Below are 15,004 nucleotides of genomic sequence, written 5' to 3'. Positions count from 1 at the left end.
CATGACTCTGCAGGACTCTACAGGTCTCTGCTAGACTCTGCTAGACTCTACAGGTCTCTGCTAGACTCTGCAGGACTCTACAGGTCTCTGCTAGACTCTGCAGGACTCTGCAGGTCTCTGCTAGACTCTGCAGGACTCTGCAGGTCTCTGCTAGACTCTGCAAGACTCTGCAGGACTCTACAGGACTCTACAGGACTCTGCAGGACTCTGCAGGACTCTGCAGGACTCTGCAGGATTCTGCTAGACTCTACAGGACTCTACAGGATTCTGCGGGACTCTGCAGGATTCTACAGGACTCTACAGGACTCTGCAGGACTCCACAGGACTCTACAGGACTCTGCAGGACTCTACAGGACTCTGCTAGACTCTACAGGACTCTACAGGATTCTGCTAGACTCTACAGGACTCTGCAGGACTCTACAGGATTCTGCTAGACTCTACAGGACTCTGCTAGACTTTGCAGGACTCTACAGGACTCTGCTAGACTCTACAGGATTCTGCTAGACTCTACAGGACTCTGCTAGACTTTGCAGGACCCTGCAGGACTCTGCAGGTCTCTGCTAGACTCTGCAGGACTCTGCAGGTCTCTGCTAGACTCTGCAGGACTCTGCAGGTCTCTGCTAGACTCTGCAAGACTCTGCAGGACTCTACAGGTCTCTGCTAGACTCTGCAGGACTCTACAGGACTCTACAGGACTCTGCTAGACTTTGCAGGACCCTGCAGGACTCTGCAGGTCTCTGCTAGACTCTGCAGGACTCTGCAGGTCTCTGCTAGACTCTGCAAGACTCTGCTAGACTCTACAGGACTCTGCAGGACTCTGCAGGACTCTACAGGACTCTGCTAGACTTTGCAGGACTCTACAGGCGTCTACAGGATTCTGCTAGACTCTGCAGGACTCTACAGGACTCCACAGGACTCTGCAGGACTCTACAGGACTCCACAGGACTCTGCAGGACTCTACAGGACTCCACAGGACTCTGCAGGACTCTGCAGGACTCTGCAGGACTCTGCAGGACTCTACAGGCCTCTGCTAGACTCTACGGGATTCTGCTAGACTCTACACGACTCTGCTAGACTCTACAGGACTCTGCTAGACTCTACAGGACTCTACAGGTCTATTCTAGACTCTGCAGGACTCTGCAGGACTCTACAGGACTGTGCAGGACTCTGCAGGACTCTACAGGACTCTACAGGACTCTGCTAGACTCTACAGGATTCTGCTAGACTATACAGACAGTCTACAGGACTCTACAGGATTCTGCTAGACTATACAGACAGTCTACAGGACTCTACAGGATTCTGCTAGACTCTGCAGGACTCTACAGGTCTCTGCTAGACTCTGCAGGACTCTACAGGACTCTGCTAGACTCTACAGGACTCTACAGGATTCTGCTAGACTGTACAGGACTCTACGGGACTCTGCTAGACTCTACAGGATTCTGCTAGACTCTGCAGGGCTCTACAGGACTCTACAGGACTCTGCTAGACTCTGCAGGACTCTACAGGACTCTACAGGACTCTACACGACTCTGCTAGACTCTACAGGACTCTACAGGACTCTACAGGATTCTGCTAGACTCTGCAGGACTCTACAGGACTCTGCAGGACTCTACAGGACTCTTCTAGACTTTGCAGGACTCTACAGGACTCTGCTAGACTCTACAGGACTCTGCAGGACTCTGCAGGACTCTGCTAGACTTTGCAGGACTCTACAGGCGTCTACAGGATTCTGCTAGACTCTGCAGGACTCTACAGGACTCCACAGGACTCTGCAGGACTCTACAGGACTCCACAGGACTCTGCAGGACTCTGCAGGACTCTACAGGCCTCTGCTAGACTCTACGGGACTCTGCTAGACTCTACACGACTCTGCTAGACTCTACAGGACTCTACAGGTCTATTCTAGACTCTGCAGGACTCTGCAGGACTCTACAGGACTCTGCAGGACTCTGCAGGACTCTACAGGACTCTACAGGACTCTTCTAGACTCTACAGGATTCTGCTAGACTCTACAGGACTCTACGGGAATCTGCTAGACTCTACAGGACTCTACAGGATTCTGCTAGACTCTGCAGGACTCTACAGGTCTCTGCTAGACTCTGCAGGACTCTACAGGACTCTGCTAGACTCTACAGGACTCTACAGGATTCTGCTAGACTGTACAGGACTCTACGGGACTCTGCAGGACTCTACAGGACTCTGCTAGACTCTACAGGACTCTACAGGATTCTGCTAGACTGTACAGGACTCTACGGGACTCTGCTAGACTCTACGGGACTCTGCTAGACTCTACAGGATTCTGCTAGACTCTACAGGACTCTGCAGGACTCGACAGGACTCTACAGGTCTGTGCAGGACTACAGGACTCTGCAGGACTCTGCTAGACTTTGCAGGACTCTGCTAGACTTTGCAGGACTCTACAGGACTCTGCTAGACTTTGCAGGACTCTACAGGACTCTACAGGACTCTGCTAGACTTTGCAGGACTCTACAGGACTCTGCTAGACTCTACAGGACTCTGCAGGACTCTGCAGGAGTCTACAGGACTCTGCTAGACTTTGCAGGACTCTACAGGCGTCTACAGGATTCTGCTAGACTCTGCAGGACTCTACAGGACTCCACAGGACTCTGCAGGACTCTACAGGACTCCACAGGACTCTGCAGGACTCTGCAGGACTCTACAGGACTCCACAGGACTCTGCAGGACTCTACAGGACTCTGCAGGACTCTGCAGGACTCTACAGGCCTCTGCTAGACTCTACGGGATTCTGCTAGACTCTACACGACTCTGCTAGACTCTACAGGACTCTGCTAGACTCTACAGGACTCTACAGGTCTATTCTAGACTCTGCAGGACTCTGCAGGACTCTACAGGACTGTGCAGGACTCTTCAGGACTCTACAGGACTCTGCTAGACTCTACAGGATTCTGCTAGACTATACAGACAGTCTACAGGACTCTACGGGAATCTGCTAGACTCTACAGGACTCTACAGGATTCTGCTAGACTCTGCAGGACTCTACAGGTCTCTGCTAGACTCTGCAGGACTCTACAGGACTCTGCTAGACTCTACAGGACTCTACAGGATTCTGCTAGACTGTACAGGACTCTACGGGACTCTGCTAGACTCTACAGGATTCTGCTAGACTCTGCAGGGCTCTACAGGACTCTACAGGACTCTGCTAGACTCTGCAGGACTCTACAGGACTCTACAGGACTCTACACGACTCTGCTAGACTCTACAGGACTCTACAGGACTCTACAGGATTCTGCTAGACTCTACAGGATTCTGCTAGACTTTGCAGGACTTGACAGGACTCTACAGGACTCTGCTAGACTCTGCAGGGCTCTACAGGACTCTACAGGACTCTGCTAGACTCTGCAGGACTCTACAGGACTCTACAGGACTCTACACGACTCTGCTAGACTCTACAGGACTCTACAGGACTCTACAGGATTCTGCTAGACTCTGCAGGACTCTACAGGATTCTGCTAGACTCTACAGGACTCTTCTAGACTTTGCAGGACTCTACAGGACTCTGCTAGACTCTACAGGACTCTGCAGGACTCTGCAGGACTCTACAGGACTCTGCTAGACTTTGCAGGACTCTACAGGCGTCTACAGGATTCTGCTAGACTCTGCAGGACTCTACAGGACTCCACAGGACTCTGCAGGACTCTACAGGACTCCACAGGACTCTGCAGGACTCTACAGGACTCCACAGGACTCTGCAGGACTCTACAGGACTCTGCAGGACTCTGCAGGACTCTACAGGACTCTGCAGGACTCTGCAGGACTCTACAGGCCTCTGCTAGACTCTACGGGATTCTGCTAGACTCTACACGACTCTGCTAGACTCTACAGGACTCTGCTAGACTCTACAGGACTCTACAGGTCTATTCTAGACTCTGCAGGACTCTGCAGGACTCTACAGGACTGTGCAGGACTCTGCAGGACTCTACAGGACTCTACAGGACTCTGCTAGACTCTACAGGATTCTGCTAGACTATACAGACAGTCTACAGGACTCTACGGGAATCTGCTAGACTCTACAGGACTCTACAGGATTCTGCTAGACTCTGCAGGACTCTACAGGTCTCTGCTAGACTCTGCAGGACTCTACAGGACTCTGCTAGACTCTACAGGACTCTACAGGATTCTGCTAGACTGTACAGGACTCTACGGGACTCTGCTAGACTCTACAGGATTCTGCTAGACTCTGCAGGGCTCTACAGGACTCTACAGGACTCTGCTAGACTCTGCAGGACTCTACAGGACTCTACAGGACTCTACACGACTCTGCTAGACTCTACAGGACTCTACAGGACTCTACAGGATTCTGCTAGACTCTGCAGGACTCTACAGGACTCTGCAGGACTCTACAGGACTCTTCTAGACTTTGCAGGACTCTACAGGACTCTGCTAGACTCTACAGGACTCTGCAGGACTCTGCAGGACTCTGCAGGACTCTGCTAGACTTTGCAGGACTCTACAGGCGTCTACAGGATTCTGCTAGACTCTGCAGGACTCTACAGGACTCCACAGGACTCTGCAGGACTCTACAGGACTCCACAGGACTCTACAGGCCTCTGCTAGACTCTACGGGACTCTGCTAGACTCTACACGACTCTGCTAGACTCTACAGGACTCTGCTAGACTCTACAGGACTCTACAGGTCTATTCTAGACTCTGCAGGACTCTGCAGGACTCTACAGGACTCTGCAGGACTCTGCAGGACTCTACAGGACTCTACAGGACTCTGCTAGACTCTACAGGACTCTACAGGACTCTGCAGGACTCTACAGGACTCTACAGGACTCTGCTAGACTCTACAGGATTCTGCTAGACTCTACAGGACTCTACGGGAATCTGCTAGACTCTACAGGACTCTACAGGATTCTGCTAGACTCTGCAGGACTCTACAGGTCTCTGCTAGACTCTGCAGGACTCTACAGGACTCTGCTAGACTCTACAGGATTCTGCTAGACTGTACAGGACTCTACGGGACTCTGCTAGACTCTACAGGATTCTGCTAGACTCTACAGGACTCTGCAGGACTCGACAGGACTCTACAGGTCTGTGCAGGACTACAGGACTCTGCAGGACTCTGCTAGACTCTACAGGATTCTGCTAGACTATACAGACACTCTACAGGACTCTACAGGATTCTGCTAGACTCTACAGGACTCTGCTAGACTTTGCAGGACTCTACAGGACTCTACAGGACTCTGCTAGACTCTACAGGACTCTACAGGACTCTGCAGGACTGTACAGGACTCTACAGGATTCTGCTAGACTCTGCAGGACTCTACAGGACTCTACAGGATTCTGCTAGACTCTACAGGACTCTGCTAGACTCTACAGGACTCTACAGGATTCTGCTAGACTCTACAGGACTCTGCAGGACTCTACAGGACTCTACAGGATTCTGCTAGACTCTACAGGACTCTGCAGGACTCTACAGGATTCTGCTAGACTCTACAGGACACTACAGGATTCTGCTAGACTCTACAGGACTCTACGGGACTCTGCTAGACTCTACAGGATTCTGCTAGACTCTACAGGACTCTGCAGGACTCTACAGGACTCTGCTAGACTTTGCAGGACTTGACAGGACTCTACAGGACTCTGCTAGACTCTGCAGGGCTCTACAGGACTCTACAGGACTCTGCTAGACTCTGCAGGACTCTACAGGACTCTACAGGACTCTGCTAGACTCTACAGGATTCTGCTAGACTCTACAGGACACTACAGGATTCTGCTAGACTCTACAGGACTCTACGGGACTCTGCTAGACTCTACAGGATTCTGCTAGACTCTACAGGACTCTGCAGGACTCTACAGGACTCTGCTAGACTTTGCAGGACTTCACAGGACTCTACAGGACTCTGCTAGACTCTGCAGGGCTCTACAGGACTCTACAGGACTCTGCTAGACTCTGCAGGACTCTACAGGACTCTACACGACTCTGCTAGACTCTACAGGACTCTACAGGACTCTACAGGATTCTGCTAGACTCTGCAGGACTCTACAGGACTCTACAGGATTCTGCTAGACTCTGCAGGACTCTACAGGTCTCTGCTAGACTCTGCAGGACTCTACAGGACTCTGCTAGACTCTACAGGACTCTACAGGATTCTGCTAGACTGTACAGGACTCTACGGGACTCTGCTAGACTCTACAGGATTCTGCTAGACTCTGCAGGGCTCTACAGGACTCTACAGGACTCTGCTAGACTCTGCAGGACTCTACAGGACTCTACAGGACTCTACACGACTCTGCTAGACTCTACAGGACTCTACAGGACTCTACAGGATTCTGCTAGACTCTGCAGGACTCTACAGGACTCTGCAGGACTCTACAGGACTCTTCTAGACTTTGCAGGACTCTACAGGACTCTGCTAGACTCTACAGGACTCTGCAGGACTCTGCAGGACTCTGCAGGACTCTGCTAGACTTTGCAGGACTCTACAGGCGTCTACAGGATTCTGCTAGACTATACAGACACTCTACAGGACTCTACAGGACTCTGCAGGACTCTACAGGACTCTGCTAGACTTTGCAGGACTCTACAGGAGTCTACAGGATTCTGCTAGACTCTACAGGACTCTACAGGACTCTGCAGGACTCTGCAGGACTCTACAGGACTCCACAGGACTCTGCAGGACTCTACAGGCCTCTGCTAGACTCTACGGGATTCTGCTAGACTCTACACGACTCTGCTAGACTCTACAGGACTCTGCTAGACTCTACAGGACTCTGCTAGACTTTGCAGGACTTGACAGGACTCTACAGGACTCTGCTAGACTCTGCAGGGCTCTACAGGACTCTACAGGACTCTGCTAGACTCTGCAGGACTCTACAGGACTCTACGGGACTCTACGGGACTCTACGGGACTCTACGGGACTCTGCTAGACTCTACAGGATTCTGCTAGACTCTACAGGACTCTGCAGGACTCTACAGGACTCTGCTAGACTTTGCAGGACTTGACAGGACTCTACAGGACTCTGCTAGACTCTGCAGGGCTCTACAGGACTCTACAGGACTCTGCTAGACTCTACAGGACTCTACAGGACTCTGCTAGACTCTGCAGGACTCTACAGGACTCTACAGGACTCTACATGACTCTGCTAGACTACAGGACTCTACAGGATTCTGCTAGACTCTGCAGGACTCTACAGGACTCTACAGGATTCTGCTAGACTCTACAGGACTCTGCTAGACTTTGCAGGACTCTACAGGACTCTGCTAGACTTTGCAGGACTCTACAGGAGTCTACAGGATTCTGCTAGACTCTGCAGGACTCTACAGGACTCCACAGGACTCTGCAGGACTCTACAGGCCTCTGCTAGACTCTACAGGATTCTGCTAGACTCTACACGACTCTGCTAGACTCTACAGGACTCTGCTAGACTCTACAGGACTCTACAGGTCTATTCTAGACTCTGCAGGACTCTACAGGACTCTGCAGGACTCTGCAGGACTCTACAGGCCTCTGCTAGACTCTACAGGATTCTGCTAGACTATACAGACAGTCTACAGGACTCTACGGGAATCTGCTAGACTCTACAGGACTCTACAGGATTCTGCTAGACTCTGCAGGACTCTACAGGTCTCTGCTAGACTCTGCAGGACTCTACAGGACTCTGCTAGACTCTACAGGACTCTACAGGATTCTGCTAGACTGTACAGGACTCTACGGGACTCTGCTAGACTCTACAGGATTCTGCTAGACTCTACAGGACTCTGCAGGACTCGACAGGACTCTACAGGTCTGTGCAGGACTACAGGACTCTGCTAGACTCTACAGGATTCTGCTAGACTCTGCAGGACTCTACAGGACTCTGCTAGACTCTGCAGGACTCTACAGGTCTCTGCTAGACTCTGCAGGACTCTACAGGACTCTGCTAGACTCTACAGGACTCTACAGGATTCTGCTAGACTGTACAGGACTCTACAGGACTCTGCTAGACTCTACAGGATTCTGCTAGACTCTACAGGACTCTACAGGACTCTGCAGGACTCTGCAGGATTCTGCTAGACTCTACAGGACTCTGCAGGACTCTGCAGGACTCTACAGGATTCTGCTAGACTCTGCAGGACTCTACTGGACTCTACAGGATTCTGCTAGACTCTGCAGGACTCTACTGGACTCTACAGGATTCTGCTAGACTCTACAGGACTCTGCAGGACTCTACAGGATTCTGCTAGACTCTGCAGGACTCTACAGGACTCTACAGGATTCTGCTAGACTCTACAGGACTCTGCAGGACTCTGCAGGACTCTACAGGATTCTGCTAGACTCTGCAGGACTCTACAGGATTCTGCTAGACTCTGCAGGACTCTACAGGATTCTGCAAGACTCTACAGGACTCTGCAGGACTCTACAGGACTGTGCAGGATTCTGCTAGACTCTACAGGACTCTGCAGGACTCTACAGGACTCTGCAGGATTCTGCTAGACTCTACAGGACTCTGCAGGACTCTACAGGACTCTGCAGGACTGTGCAGGATTCTGCTAGACTCTACAGGACTCTGCAGGATTCTGCTAGACTCTACAGGACTGTGCAGGATTCTGCTAGACTCTACAGGACTCTGCAGGACTCTACAGGACTCTACAGGACTCTGTCGGTTCTACTTGTTCTGCCGTTAAACACATGCTGGTTGGTGTGTTTGCGTGGAGGTGCAGGCGGTTACCCGGACTTGGTTCTGACCCGCTGACCTCTCCGGACCCTCTGATGTCCTTCTGTGAAGAACCAACAGAGGAGTTAGCAAACGGATCCGGATCCGGATCTGGATCCATGTCAAAGGATGAACACCAACCTTCTCTCCAGCGTCGCTCTTCCTGGTCCTCTTCATGATCTCCTCCAGGCGCTGAGCAAACCAGACCAGACCAGACCAGATCAGATCAGATCAGATGAGACCAGACCAGATGAGACCAGAAACCCCCGTGAACCCTGAAACTCACCTTCTTCCTCTCCAGACGCTCCTGCTCCTCCTTCTGGAAGTGCTTCTCCCTCTCGATGCGCTGACGCTCCGCCTCCTCCCGTGCCTTGGCCTCCGCCTCCTCTCTCTGAAACGCAGACAGACTCCATCAGGACTGAGATGACGGATCAGAGGTGGACTATGAGGATGATCCGGACCAAGAGGATGATCCGGACTAGGTGGACGATTCGGACCCGGTGGATGATCCAGACCAGAAGAATCCCATGCCAACAGACAAGTTCATCACCGTCTGATCTGTAGAAACACCTTCCAGCATAAACACAGACCCAGTTCTACAGATCTTACAGTCAAGATTTTTTGGGGGGAGGATCTGTCCCTTCATGGGACTTGTTCAGGTCCTGGTTCTGGGGATGATCTGTCTCTCTGTCTGGCCCATTTGGGTTCTGGGGAGGATCTGTCCCTCCGCTTGACCCGTTCGGGTCCTGGATCTGGGGAGGATCTGTCCCTCCTCTGATCATCAGTCCAGTTCTTGGGTCATGTGACAGGTCAGGGGTCCGGACTCAGTCAGGGGTCCAGAACAGCTTCTCTTTGCTATGAAGAAGAATTTTTCGGGATTTAATCTGCAGCAAGAGCGAGCGTCTGGTGGCCGGGCCTTCGCCCATGGGGCCCGGTCGGGCTCAGCCCGAAAGGGTTACATGGGCCCCGCCTCCCGTGGGCTCACCATCTGCGGGAGGAGCCGTAGGGGTCGGGTGCAATGTGAGCTGGGCGGCAGCAAGGGGCGGGGACCCTGGCGGTCCGATCCCCGGCTGCAGAAGCTGGCTCTAGGGACGTGGAACGTCACCTCTCTGGTGGGGAAGGAGCCTGAGCTTGTGCACGAGGTTGAGCGGTTCCGACTAGATATAGTTGGACTCACCTCGACGCATGGCTTGGGCTCTGGAACCAGAACCCTCGAGAGGGGCTGGACTTTCTTCCACTCTGGAGTTGCTCATGGTGGGAGGCGCCGAGCAGGTGTGGGCATTCTCATCAGCCCCCAGCTTGGTGCCTGCACGTTGGGGTTTACCCCGGTGGATGAAAGGGTAGTTTCCCTCCGCCTCCGGGTGGGGAGACGGGTCCTGACTGTTGTCTGTGCTTATGCACCGAACAGCAGTTCAGAGTACCCACCCTTTCTGGAGTCCTTGGAGGGAGTGCTGGAGGGTGCTCCTTCTGGGGACTCCATTGTTCTGCTGGGGAACTTCAATGCTCACGTGGGCAATGACAGTGAGACCTGGAGGGGAGTGATTGGGAGGCATGGTCCCCCCCCCTCTGAACCCAAATGGTGTTTTGTTATTGGACTTCTGTGCTCGTCATGGATTGTCTATAACGAACACCATGTTCCAACATAAGAGTGTCCATATGTACACCTGGCATCAGGACTCCCTGGGCCGCAGTTCAATGATCGACTTTGTAGTCGTATCGTCGGACCTGCGGCCACATGCCTTGGACACTCGGGTGAAGAGGGGGGCGGAGCTTCAACCGATCACCACCTGGTGGTGAGTTGGCTCAGATGGTGGGGGAGGAAGCCGGTCAGATCTGGCAGGCCCAAACGTGTTGTGAGGGTCTGCTGGGAACGTCTGGCTGAGTCCCCCGTCAGAGCGAGCTTCAACTCCCACCTTCAGCAGAGCTTCAACCATGTCCCGAGTGAGGCGGGGGACATTGAGTCCGAATGGGCTGTGTTCAGTGCCTCTATTGCTGAGGCGGCCGGCCGGAGCTGTGGCTGTAAGGTCGTTGGTGCCTGTCGTGGCGGTAATCCCAGGACTCGTTGGTGGACACCAGCAGTGAGGGATGCCGTCAAGCTGAAGAAGGAGTCCTATCGGGCCTTCTTGGCCTGTGGGACTCTGGAGGCAGTTGATCGGTACCGACAGGCTAAGCGGCATGCAGCTTTGGCTGTCGCCAAGGCAAAAACTTGGGCATGGGAGGAGTTCGGCGAGGCCATGGAGAAAGACTTCCGGACGGCTTCGAGGAGATTCTGGTCCACCATCCGGCGGTTCAGGAGGGGGAAGCAGTGCTCCATCAATACTGTGTACAGTGGAGATGGGGTGCTGCTGACCTCAACTCGGGACGTAGTGGGTCGGTGGAAGGAATACTTCGAAGACCTCCTCAATCCTACCAACACGTCTTCCGATGAGGAAGCAGAGCTGGGGGACTCAGGGGTGGACTCTCCTATCTCTGGGGCTGAAGTCGCTGAGGTGGTCAATAAGCTCCTTGGCGGCAAGGCCCCGGGGGTGGATGAGATCCGCCCGGAGTTCCTTAAGGCTCTGGATGCTGTGGGGCTGTCCTGGCTGACACGCCTCTGCAGCATCGCGTGGACATCGGGGGCAGTACCGCTGGACTGACAGACTGGGGTGGTGGTCCCCCTTTTTAAGAAGGGGGACTGGAGGGTGTGTTCCAATTACAGGGGAATCACACTCCTCAGCCTCCCTGGTAAGGTCTATTCAGGGGTCCTGGAGAGGAGGGTCCGCCAGATAGTTGAATCCCGGATTGAGGAGGAGCAGTGTGGTTTTCGTCCTGGTCGCGGAACAGTGGACCAGCTCTATACCCTCTTTGGGGTCCTGGAGGGGGCATGGGAGTTTGTCCAACCAGTCTACATGTGTTTTGTGGACCTGGAGAAGGCATTTGACCGTGTCCCCCGGGGGTACTCCAGGAGTATGGGGTACCGGACCCCCTTGTACGAGCTGTCCGGTCCCTGTACGACAGGTGTCAGAGCTTGGTCCGCATTGCCGGTAGTAAGTCGAATGTGTTTCCGGTGAGGGTTGGACTCCGCCAAGGCTGCCCTTTATCACCGATTCTGTTCATAACTTATATGGACAGAATTTCTAGGTGCAGCCGAGGTGTTGAGGGGATCCGACTTGGTGGCCTCAGGATTGGGTCCCTGCTTTTTGCAGATGACGTGGTCCTGTTGGCTTCATCTGGCTGTGATCTCCAGCTCTCACTTGAGCGATTCGTAGCCGAGTGTGAAGCGGCTGGGATGAGAATCAGCACCTCCAAATCTGAGACCATGGTCCTCAGCCGGAATAGGGTGGATTGCCCTCTCCGGGTCGGGAGTCAGGTCCTGCCTCAAGTGGAGGAGTTTAAATATCTCGGGGTCTTGTTCACGAGTGAGGGAAGGATGGAGCGTGAGATCGACAGATCGGTGCGGCGTCTGCAGTAATGCGGACTCTGCACCGGTCTGTCGTGGTGAAGAAGGAGCTGAGCCAGAAGGCGAAGCTCTCGATTTACCAGTCGATCTACGTTCCTACCCTCACCTATGGTCATGAGCTGTGGGTCGTGACCGAAAGAACCAGATCTCGCATACAGGCGGCTGAAATGAGTTTCCTCCGCAGGGTGGCCGGGCTCTCCCTTAGAGATAGGGTGAGGAGCTCGGTCATCCGGGAGGAGATCAGAGTAGAGCCGCTGCTCCTCCGCATCGAGAGGAACCAGTTGAGGTGGCTCGGGCATCTGGTCAGGATGCCTCCTGGACCTCCCTGGTGAGGTGTTCCAGGCACGTCCCTCTGGGAGGAGACCCCGGGGAAGACCCAGGACACGCTGGAGGGATTATATCTCTCGGCTGGCCTGGGAACGCCTCAGGATCCCCCCGCAGAGTTGGCAAATGTGGCTGGGGAGAGGGAAGTCTGGGCTTCCCTGCTTAGGCTGCTGCCCCCGCGACCCGACCCCGGATATGTGGCTGAAGATGGATGGATGGAATCAGCAGCAACCTTTTTATAGACATGAGGAAAGACGAGAACTGGACAAGACTCCCTGCACATTGAAATTGTTTAAAGCCAAATAAAATCTAAGAGTAGAAGTGCAAACATGTATCCACGCCATGAGGCTGTCCTTCCTTGTGCTAACATATCTTCCCTGTAGAGTCCGCAGAAAAGAAAATCTGAAAATTGTTTTGATGTTTTTTCAATTTATTTATAGTTTAAGATAAAAAGCAGAAATAAATGTTTGGTTACTTTAAGCAACGGAGACTGAAAGGAGTGTGAAGTGGTTAATGCAGCAGCGGGAAACCCTGACAATCCCAATCCAAGCACCCTGAGCTGAGATGAAATGGAAACGTGAGGTGCAGGACATGGCGCGTCCATCTTAATTCTTATCCCTTAAAATAATAAAGAAAAAGCAATTCTCGATCAGATTTAATCTGTCAAATGTGATGCTCCAGTTTGTTTCTCACTCATTTGGGAAAATTGACCAAAGAGCTCGAATCAAACTTTATTTATAAAGCCCTTTTCTTACAGTAAGTTTAACACAAAGTGCTTTCCACTCCGATACATTTACTGCAGAAAGAGACGGATGAAGAACAGATCTGGTAATAACTGAGACATTTCTGAGGGGAAAATAGTTCTGAAGTGTTTTTTGAGCATTGATCTGCAGCTCGGAGCTCACCATGATGGATTTCACTCACCAGCTTCTGCTGCCGCTCGTTCTCCTCCTGCTCAGCTTTGGCTCTTTCCTGCACCTCCTTCTCCTCTTCAGCTCGCTGCGCTTCGTCTCTCAGACGCTGCTGCTCTGCCATGAAGCGAGCCTCCTCCTCCCGACGCTTCCTCTCCTCCACCTCGCGGACCATCGCCTCCTCCCGCAGGACCCTGAGCAGCGCATTCACATTTACATCATCATCAATAACTGTTATCAGCTCAGAGTCACCAGATGCAGGAGGACGATCACTGCAGCACCTCCACCTCAGCTGCATCCCAAACATCTTCTTGGCTTTATTCCAGCCATAGAGGATCATTATTGTCCTGCTTTTCTCATCACTTGTTGATCTTTGGCTGCTCCTGATTGGACGTTACCGTCAGTTTAAGCTCTCTGATTGGTGGAAAGTCTGACAGGAAGTGTCTTCATCATCATGTCCAGGTGAAAATAGAGGTCTCTTAGCAACATGGTAGTGATGGTGATGAAGATGTGATAAATAATGGTGGATTTACCATCTAGAGTCTCTGAATAAACACTACATCTGGATTGTAGACCTCCTGGATGGAACCGGAGACGCTGATGATGGTCGAAGCTAAAGACCTTCTGATGGAGATTTAAGGGTTAACTGACCTGTTCCGGTGCTCCGCCTCTAGACGCTCCTGCTCCTCCTTCTCCCGCTGCTCTCGGGCTTGCCTCCGTTTCTCTGCCAAGGCGCGAGCCGCCTCCTCCGGGTCGTTGGTGCCGGCCGACGGTTTGCCGGCTGCTGAGGCAGGTGGAGCTGCGGGAGCAGCCGGCGGTTCTGGACTTGGTGCAGACGGAGTCGATGCTGATACGACTGGCGGGCTGAGAGACGGAGGACTAACCGAAACCGAAGACACCACGATGGCGGGAAGCTTGTTGCCGGCTGACGGAGCCTCGGAGGAGACGGGTCGGGATTCTGGCTCTGAAAACACAATCAGGAAGAGGAGAACTGATGTAGGCAGATCCACTCAGAATCCCCGTCACCATGGTAACCTCACACTCACTCTTTCCCTCCAGCGGCACGTCGGCCTGCTGGAGCTCCCGTCCAGTTTCCACGGTGACCGCAGCAACCGCCTGAGGCTGAACTCTGGCAGGCGTCTGGGCCCGTTTGGGTCGGGACTTGGTGCCAGTCGGACCAGGAGGAGGAGTCTTCTTACCCGTTGAGGCCCTAGAGAACGTAGCCGGTACCAGAGGGGAGAGGGGTCGGCTTTTAGGAGCAGCAGGGGAAGGAGGTCTGTTCCTGGACCGAGATGTGCTGAGCAGGACCAGAGAGGAGAACCATCAGGAGAACCCAGTTGATCCTGGTTCTGTCTGGGAACCAGCTAGCATTTTAAATGTAGAACCAGCTCAGACACAACATGGGAACCGATCCCAGCTGACCCGGGCTAACACCAGGGAAAAGCAGACCCTGCAGCTGATTCAGTACCTGGTCTCTGGTCTGGATCTGCTGGTGGTCGGCGACGCCGTCAGTCTCTTCTTCTGCACCTTCTCTTTCGTCAGAGCGTTCTTCTCTTTCTCGTTTTCCCGCTCCTTGTCCTTCTTCTCTTTCTTCTTCTTCTCCACCTGAAGGAACCATGTGACACCATTACAGGTGATGACATCATC

General features: G+C 53.0%; 1 protein-coding gene across 1 annotated transcript in view; it reads right to left on the bottom strand.

The window, feature by feature from the left end:
• Positions 1-15,004, bottom strand: part of LOC306770372 (uncharacterized protein) — a gene marked incomplete at its 5' end in the record, with an annotated part of 127,393 nt that overhangs the window by 9,357 nt on the left and 103,032 nt on the right. Inside the window, 7 exons of the mRNA XM_079259231.1 lie at positions 8,699-8,747; positions 8,825-8,875; positions 8,970-9,074; positions 13,371-13,551; positions 14,009-14,321; positions 14,404-14,654; positions 14,826-14,962. Coding sequence (XP_079115357.1) covers positions 8,699-8,747; positions 8,825-8,875; positions 8,970-9,074; positions 13,371-13,551; positions 14,009-14,321; positions 14,404-14,654; positions 14,826-14,962 — 1,087 coding nt within the window. The remainder of the gene's footprint in view (positions 1-8,698; positions 8,748-8,824; positions 8,876-8,969; positions 9,075-13,370; positions 13,552-14,008; positions 14,322-14,403; positions 14,655-14,825; positions 14,963-15,004) is intronic.

This window comes from Telmatherina bonti (assembly GCF_933228915.1).
Source record: "Telmatherina bonti genome assembly, chromosome: 19".
Taxonomy (NCBI): domain Eukaryota; kingdom Metazoa; phylum Chordata; class Actinopteri; order Atheriniformes; family Telmatherinidae; genus Telmatherina; species Telmatherina bonti.
The sequence above is the reverse complement of the archived record's forward strand: the minus strand, read 5'-3'. Positions and strand labels throughout refer to the sequence as shown.